General features: G+C 40.6%; 1 protein-coding gene across 1 annotated transcript; it reads left to right on the forward strand.

Moving 5' to 3' along the window:
• The first annotated feature begins 79 nt into the window (after positions 1-79).
• Positions 80-9068, forward strand: LOC129366666 (ras-GEF domain-containing family member 1B-B-like). The gene is given in 16 exon segments (XM_055040637.1): positions 80-92; positions 1962-2282; positions 2285-2484; positions 2578-2700; positions 2983-3120; positions 3318-3533; positions 3700-3736; positions 3739-3773; positions 5541-5633; positions 6414-6516; positions 6803-6882; positions 7000-7095; positions 7181-7276; positions 7708-7831; positions 7918-7990; positions 8078-9068. Coding segments are annotated over 16 exon segments (1782 nt in total). The 3' UTR covers positions 8112-9068.
• Positions 9069-9102: the final 34 nt, after the last annotated feature.

The following is a 9102-nucleotide window of genomic DNA, read 5'->3' on the forward strand; positions in this document are numbered from 1 at the left end:
CATCGCTCCTCCCGTCTTGCATTTGTGTGTAACTTGTGCATACGAGTCTGGATTATACTGGCATCGGGGGCAAGGCGCCATGGTGGACGAGGGTGTGTGAGAGAGTGTGTAAGATGTTGGCTGAAACAGACTCCACAGTTGGCGCAGGAATGGACAAACAAAACTCTGCTGGATTCCTGCGGGGTTTTCTGTTTTCTGGCGCATGTATGTGTGTGTGCCAAACGTTCCAGACATATATGCCTGGGATTCATGGACAGTAGCAGGATAAAGATGGCTCCAGTGCAAAAGCACGTTCCACTGGCGATCTGGGATCAGCTTACCGACCTCATGTCCAATTATTTTAACTGTTAAGACAGAAAATCATTGCTGTCCTGAGAGATCATCCATTTGTCATGATGTTTTCCGCCCACATGCTGCACGACTGCCAACAAGTTCACTCCAAGAATGTAGTAAAAGATACAGTGAAATAGGGTGGAGCAGACATTTCTTACAAGCTCATTTGTAAAAATTCCCAACAAATCGACTCGTTGGAGAAACATTTCCAAATAAGATGGATTTATAAACCGCTGACAACACCAAATAACAGAATGAGGAGATCTAAAATTAAGCGATTAGGTGCGATTATCGTCACAGACACTTACTGAGTCTCAGCTTTGAGAGACAGAGTGAGATATTTGAACGCAGTTTAAACATCTACCACATTCCCAGGGAATCAGGTGGATAGGGATACTATAACACCAGGAAATCTACAGTACTGCAGGAGATATAGCTTTGTCTTCATGTTGACTGAAGGATAGTCAGCTGACTACAAAAGTAATGCATTAAATAAAGCTGGATTAAATAATGTGGTGAGAACATGTTATTATAACTCTGCCTTACTGCAATTAAGCCAGTCTTAAACCTAAAAAAGCCCATAATTTAAAACAGCAGCAGTGGCTTTTGAGGAAATGGTTCACCATAAAAAAGAAATATGATGGTTTTGGATAAAAAGGGAATTACTTGATGTAAATTTGCTTCATTCAACACCTCTTAGAAACTTGTCTGGTTCTGCTTATATTGATTATGGATATTTTACACTGAAACAGTGTTTGAAAATGACTGCTAATTATTTTTTTTAAATATACTCCACCCTTCCACCCACAACATATCCACACATTGAAAAAAAAATAGGGTGATGACTTAACACGGCTTCACTATGCAAGGTTAGTTCCCCTTTTTGCTCATGTATTTCTAACATTGTATCAAAAGTGTGAGAATAATTTTTTTAAAGTTGATTTTACAACATGGTTCTAAAAACAAAAACTCTCTAAACATATCTAGGGCTGAAAATGCAGATATGAAATTTAAGTTATCATCTTTAATTTAATTTAATTCAATAATTTTTATTTTTTTATAGCTCCATTATACAACAAATGTGACATCAGTGCTCTTTAACCACATGCAGGGTGTTTTCACACCTAATAGCTCGATAAAATCTGCTCAATTGGTGACCAAGATTGCAACATTTGTTCAATTTTCAGCTGGCGTGGTTCTCTTTCACACTGCAGTGTGTCAAGCGAACAAAACCCTTTTAAAAACCCGTTCCTCTCCTTGCCTATGGTGGCGCTGTATCATTGGAGCATTCGCTAGTCCACTTGCATTCTCTTATTAATTCGAACCGTGCCAGAGTCCACTTCTACCAGAGACCGGGGTTTTTAGGCAGGCAGATCAGATTTAGCTTTTTGGTCCATTTCAGAGTTTGATTCACACTTCCCCAAACAAACCGGACTTTCTAGGCAAACGAACTAGAGGTTGATTACAACAACCTCTAGCTTTAATATGGAAACCCAGCTAACTGAATGGCGATATTTTATCCTGAGCAAGCATGTGGTGAAAGTGGAGAGTAACCCCTGCTTTAGCAGATCCATGCTCAGTGCCCGCCTCTAAAATCTTCATATTTACGTTTCTTCTTTCTTCTGAAGGTAATCATGCCCCAACAACCCCTTACGCAGGAAAGTTCAACTCCTGCTCGTCGTACAGCAACAACAACCACGTTCAGCCGCCGAGCCCGTACCACAGCGGCTCTGCTCCGAAACTGTCCAGAGACAACATCTACAACGGTTCCTACTCCCCGACCGAAAACCCTTACGACGTGCCGCAGCCTCACAGTGCGTATCGGACCACCTCCGTCTCCTCTGTGAGTGCCAAGGAGCACCACTACGGCAGCAGCTGTACCATTTCGGAGAACCCGTACTCCTCGCCGCAGCCTTGCAGCCCTCGCCAGCACAGCACTTCCTGTCCGGGCGAGCGTACCGCCACACGAGCAGCAGCTGCAGCAGTGAGCACTCCTGCCGGAACAACGGGGCTGCGGCGAAAGCTCGGCTCTACGGTCATGGCGTTGCCACCAGCTATGGAGAGATGTGTTACCACGACAACAGCTTGGTTTCGGCTTCCCTTGAGGCGCTGATCCAGCATCTGGTTCCCACTGTGGATTATTACCCGGATGTATGTAGCCGTTCTACTTTTTTAAAGATTGTGCAGTAAATTTTGTAGTAGTTGTAAAAGAATCCTGACTTGTTTGTGCTTCCTGGTCTTCAGAGATCATATGTCTTCACCTTCCTGCTGAGTTCACGCCTCTTCCTGCACCCATATGAGCTCATGACCAGGGTTTGTCACTTGTGTGTGGAGCAGCAGCGATCCGGAGATGCCCTGCTGGATAAGGTGGGTGGACCTCCACACACACACACAAACAATGGCACAGACATGTGCAGGTGTATTTATTTCACACACTGTCACTTTCACTTAGTCCCACACAATTTCACTCCCACTGACAAACTCGCAAATCCAGGAGAATAAAGAAAGAAAGAGATCTCACTGCAGTGCAGCTGAGATTTATGCCAAATCCAGATACCAGGAAGAAGAAGTCATATTCACAAATAACAGATTTTAAATGATTGTCATGACGTCTTTAGACTGACTCTGTGCCGTCTGCAACATGTTCAGATCCGTTTCCGTGAGGTGGCACCGAAACTAGTGCAGCTGCTGACAGAGTGGACGGAAACCTTTCCATACGACTTCAGAGACGACCGCATGATGCGATGCCTGAAGGACATGACACTCCATGTGGCGCGAGGGGATGAGGTAAGCATCCATCAGTCCATCAAACCACCCAACCAACCAACCATCCAGCCATCACACCAACCACTCATTCATCCACCCATCTTGTGTTTCTTCTGTTCATCCAACCATCAATTATTTTATCCATTCATCTACTGTAGGAACCACACCTAGATTAGTGTGATTATTTAGTTCATGTGTGTCTTCATGTGTGTCTGTAGTATTCTTGGCGGGCCATGCAGCAGATGACCCAGCGTCTCATCAAGCGCCTGTCTGCCCTCGGTCAGTACGAGGAAGCCGTAGCTGCGCTCAATGCTGCGGCGCAGGAACGTCCGGCTTCTCTGAAGACCAAACAGGCTTCAGCTCAAAGGGCCGACATGCTGAGCGTGTGCGACGATCCTTTCATCCTCGCTCAGCAGCTGACACACATTGAACTGGTAAGAGGTCAGATAACTAAAAGTTAAATAAGAATTAGGTTACTTTAGCTGTTCTGTTTCAGGGCTTGGTGCCAGACAGTCACTCTTGTTTTTATTAGATTTTAAACACAGCATCATCTTTTACATCATTTTTTCTGACTTTTCTCTGCCTGACGTTTGCCTTTAGGATAGACTGAGCTTCATTGGTCCTGAGGAGTTTATTCAGTCTTTGCGATGAAGGATCCTCTGGAAAACCACAAGGTAAAGCTGAGAGGAAACATTTCATGTGACTGACCAGCACAAGTTAGTTTCAATTTGAGAAATGGAAGGAAAAGAATATAGATTTGGGTTCATCAAATCAAATCCAGATAAAATATATTAAAAATTGTATTTGAAAGGTGATAAAATGTACTAAAGGTTGGGTATATTTTTGCAAGATATTGAGTCGTGGTCTGCTTCTGACCAAATATTTCACACTAGTGTGATTCTCATCCAGTCTTGTTAAATTTTCACATATTTTACCCAGAGAGAGCAGAGCAGTTTCCTTTTGTTTTTAGTTTCAGCATGAGACAACAATAAGTTAGGGCAAGGGCTGCTTTATTCTCAAGAAAGCTGGAAAACACAGCAAAATAACTTGTTTATAATTATCTACATCAAAGTCCCAACCCAGACGAACCACACATTGTTATTTTTGAGCCATTTGATATGATTTTCGATTGTGTTCTGGGCCTGCTTTGAGTGTTGTGGTCATCTCCAGTTTGAGTGTATTTGCCACAGAAACCACATGAAAGAGCCTCGCGGCAGATAGAAGGGGACTTGTTCAGCTTTCGGCTTTATTTTTATCTGAGCTCTTGAAAACGTCTGGAAGAGAACAAAAAGAGCCTTTGCTGCGTGTGTCTCAGTTCATCGGAGAGAAGGATCTTTTCCATGCTGAGAGATCCTAGAAATCAGCTGAAGGGTCGTTCTCAGTCGGCGTTTGCCGCCGCCGCTGCGCTCCCACCTGCTTTGCTGCAGTTATATAAGAGCCACTTTGCGTAAAAGAGCAGTTGAGTCACTAAAAATGGGGTCCTGAGGTGTAGAGAGGGGGAAGTTTGGAGTGGAGTGGGATGCCGGTGTTGCGTAAGCTTTTAGCGGAGCCTCAAACCTCTGGGATTGCATCATCACGGCCGAGTCCGGTTTATTTATACACAGCTTTTATTTATGTAAGAGGACCTTTGGAAAACAGGTTTGAAACCACATGTTTAATGGAAAAGCCAGGGCACCCAGAAAGCATATGTGCGTAAAGAGAGACGTGTGTGACGGTGGCAGATTGTGTTGGTGTGAAAAGCCGACAGGATCTATTAAGGAAGAAAGTTAAGGAAGAGAAGCAGCTTCTTTGTCACATTTATGGGAAAAACTTAAGAAATAAGCAGATGTGGCACATCATATGAGATTTATATCACATTAGTCTGATGCTAAATTTTATTCTGTGAGATTAGTTAAGGACTTTTGTCCTACTACAGAACATGCATCATCCCTTTTGTTACACTTCAGCTGTTAGTTCACAGCAGTTAAAATCTTTTTAATGTTTGAAGGTGACAAATATGTACAAAACTCTAAAAGAATGAAATTGAGACAAGAAATGAGAAGTTGCTAAAGACCGATGATTGATTTTTTTAAATATATTCAGACATCAAATAATTTGTTATGCATAACATTATGACATTTTGAACATCACACCCAAGGAATCTCTTTTTTTCAAACCCTGCCAACATTAGCTACCAAGCAAATATAAAACAGCAGTGAATGGAAGCAGCTAAAAATCCCACTTCTTTTCTTTTTTGCAATGTAGATACTCTGTAGTTGTTACTCTATAATAAAATTAAGTTTTAAAACAAATATAAATCATTGCCAGTAAAGTTAATTTAGTATTTATGCAGGCATTACTTGGTGCGGTTCTGGAAGAGTTTCTTCCTAGTCCTTCTTTAAATGTTTACTAACAGTTAATTGGTTTCATTGCGTCTTTCTCTTCTTCTGTTCCTCCTCCAGGGTTTCTTCCGGAAACGTAAAACCAGTAACCTGGAGGCCTACGTCAACTGGTTCAACAGGCTCAGCTACTTGGTGGCAACAGAAATCTGCATGGTATTTCACACAGACAAATTAGTTGTCAGAGAGCAATGTCTAATTCTTATAGTTGCATAATTTTAATGGGAATAGAAAAATATAAACAACAACAAAAAAAAAACACATATGTTGCCATTTCTAAGGGGTTTAAAAGGTACCAATTGCCAAATCAAACTAAATTCAGCCAAAGCTATACAAAATGTACATATATTTGTCATTTTTAACATAAAAACACTTTTATCTGTAAGGAGTTTGAGGAGCTTTTCACCCAAAGCTTCACCTGGTTCAAATTTACTAAAGTAATTTTTACATCCTTCAATGTGTTCATGACATGGTATAAAACGGCTTACTTGATTAAATAAAAAAATATGAAAATGTGCCAATTTATTTTTTATCCAATTAAACGTCAGAATAATTGATTACTGAAATAATTGCTCGTTTCTTCCCTAAGACTCTGGTTAGAAAATGATCCCATCCATGATGTGTTTGACTTTGGCAATTGTGTATTTCTCTTCCTCCAGACATAAAACACATAGTGAAAATCAAAAGTATCTGTAACTGATCAATGGGATTACTGATCTATTGATGAAACTTCTGGTTTGTTGGCGTTTGTTCAAACAAACGTTAAAACAATACTGAAACTACTTCTTTGAAACTTAAGTAACCAAAACAACTTGACAATGCCTAACGAAGGAAAGTATGTGCACGGAAACATGCTGAAAATGTAAATGTAGATTAAGCTTTTCATATATTTAGAAGCAGATTTTAAATCTTTTTCTTTATGTCTTTTTATTCAAGCCAGCGAAGAAGAAACACCGAGCGCGGATCATAGAGTTTTTCATTGATGTGGCTCAGGAGTGTTTCAACATCGGCAACTTTAACTCTCTCATGGCAATCATCAGTGAGTATTTGATCCGTTTTTATTAAGAATCTGTACCAGTGTCCTGTCATTTTTGGTTATTTTTGCTGTAAAATATGCCAAGGAGGAAAAGAAAAAGAATCAGCCGTTACTCCCTTGGTGTCTTTGTAGAGCAGAGCCACTGAATTCACTAAAGCCAACAAATGCAGTGCCAGCTGGAGTTTAGGCTGACTTTAATCAGTTTAGGGAAGTCTAAACTCAGTTAGCGGAGGCCTGGAGCTCTGCAGGCTGCACTTTGTCTCTAAACGCTTTCTCCTGTGTCTCTCAGCTGGGATGAACATGAGTCCGGTCGCTAGACTGAAGAAAACCTGGAACAAAGTCAACACAGACAAGTTTGAAATCCTGGAGGTCAGAATTATTCACACACACGTCAGCAGTTCACAGATTAGACACTCGTTTTCTGCTCAGCTGTGGTCAGCATGGTTTTGTTGTCTGCTGACGTTCGATGTGTGTGATCTCATCCAGCACCAGATGGACCCGTCTAGTAACTTCAGCAACTACCGCACTGCGCTCCGCGGCGCCACCCAGAGGTCCGAGACCGCACATAGCAGCCAGGAGAAGGTGAGGGAACCCGGAGCGTGCTGCTCATTGAAAAAGAAAAACTTCATTCTTCTACATTTAAACTAACTAAATCTTCTTCCTGCAGATTGTGATTCCATTCTTCAGCCTCCTCATTAAAGACATCTACTTCCTGAATGAAGGCTGCGCCAACAGGCTGTCAAACGGACACATCAACTTTGAGGTCAGTTCAAAGCATTTTTCAAAATAAAAACTGGAGATGTGACTTTCTCATGCAGACCAACAGCCCCCCCTTGTGGAGGAGTTCTTGAATCACACAATCTAGTTTCTAGTGCAAATATAAGACAAAACTAACTTATAAGAAACTTCAGCAAGAAGTAGGAAATTGTTTTAAGACAATTACTTAATATATATGGAAAAAGCTCTTGCTATCAGTAAAATAATCTGCCAGTGAAAGATTTTAACTATAATATGGGAACTTCTTTCTTTCTTCTTATTCATTTTTGAAAACACTTGAGAATTCTGATCATTTGTGTCTGGAGATCTTCAGAATTTGAATCTTTAAAATGTGTGGAAACTGGACAGATTTTCTGGCCTTAGAAACCTTAACAGATGAAAATCGTCATCATTATCGTTTTTGTGACATTTTTACAGAAACTGTGGGAGCTGGCAAAGCAAGTGAGCGAGTTCCTGGTTTGGCGGCAAGTAATTTGTCCATTCGACAGAGACCGCCGCATTCTTCAGTATCTGGTCACCACGTCCGTTTACACTGAAGACGGTGAGTACAAATTAGAACACTTTCACATCAACTATCAGCTTTGAAAGCCACGGGAAAATGAAATTGAATTTGTGTTATTGTTGCAGAGCTGCACCTGGCCTCCTATGAGAGCGAAGGACCAGAAAACAACATGGAGAAAGACAGCCGCAGATCTCTGAGGTGGGTGCAGGATAATGAGAATTAAATCATATAGGGAAATAAGCCAACATGGAAAAAAATTAACTTGTTCTTTGTTTTATCTTCCAGATCTTCCCTTCTCCATCGAGAAAATCGCTCTTAAGAAGTTTTCTCCACTTGATACTTTCGATTTATATTCCCAAGGCCAAAGTTTACATTTTGGACCTAAGCATGCTCCTGCAGAACAATGGATGCAACTTAATCAACAATAAAGAAGTTCATTTCAATCCTTTGGGACTACAAAGAGTGCCAGTAATTTTACATAAAGAAAAACTTAAGTGCCAGAAACAACTCTGTCGTTAAGCTAGAATTTTTGAAGAAAAAACAAAAAGCATCTAAACATGCTAAAAGGACAACAGGCAAAAATGTGCATGGATTCGTATTCCTAAGTACCAATAAGTGAATGTTCAACAAGTTACAGCTGCTGAATAAGAATTATGGACAGAAAGAGCCATGATGAATTAATTGTGTCATAAATTAAAGCCTTTTAGTTGCTTGTACACAGTGATGCGGCTGTACCTTCAAGTCATCCATCTCAATTTGGACAGTGAAGTCATGTGATAACTATTATCAGCATTTAAGTAATGTGGCTCCATGTAAAGCTACATTATGTGACAGCTGCATCATGCAAGCAAAATGCAATTGAGTGTGAGTCCCTGTGCTGTGAATCATGGCATTCTGTGACTCCAGCTCATATGAGTCATTGTATTCTTTCTAATCATGTTGTATTTTGTATCAGAAGCTTAAAAAGTGTTTTTGTTTTCTTGTACTCACCATGAGTTTCACAATGAGCTTGTTGCAGGTTGGCTGGCTCTGTGATGGTAAGCTTTTACAACACCAGTTCATGTATTATGTCAAAAACAAGTATTTGTTTAGAGTGAAGTGAAAACTGTATGTGTGTATAGAGATGATCCAGCCCCTCTTGTCCCGCTTGTGGATTTGTGAGAGAACCTTTAATATCCAGCTTCGAGTGAAAGTGATGATGCATTTTTCATGTTCTTAAAAGGCACACTGTCTGTGTGTCATTTTGTTATATATTTTTTAAAGAGTCTTGTGCATCTTTTATTTATCTGTAGAAAGTTTTTTTTTTTTTT

This window comes from Poeciliopsis prolifica, unplaced genomic scaffold (genome assembly GCF_027474105.1).
Source record: "Poeciliopsis prolifica strain line A6 unplaced genomic scaffold, Auburn_PproV2 SCAFFOLD015, whole genome shotgun sequence".
Taxonomy (NCBI): domain Eukaryota; kingdom Metazoa; phylum Chordata; class Actinopteri; order Cyprinodontiformes; family Poeciliidae; genus Poeciliopsis; species Poeciliopsis prolifica.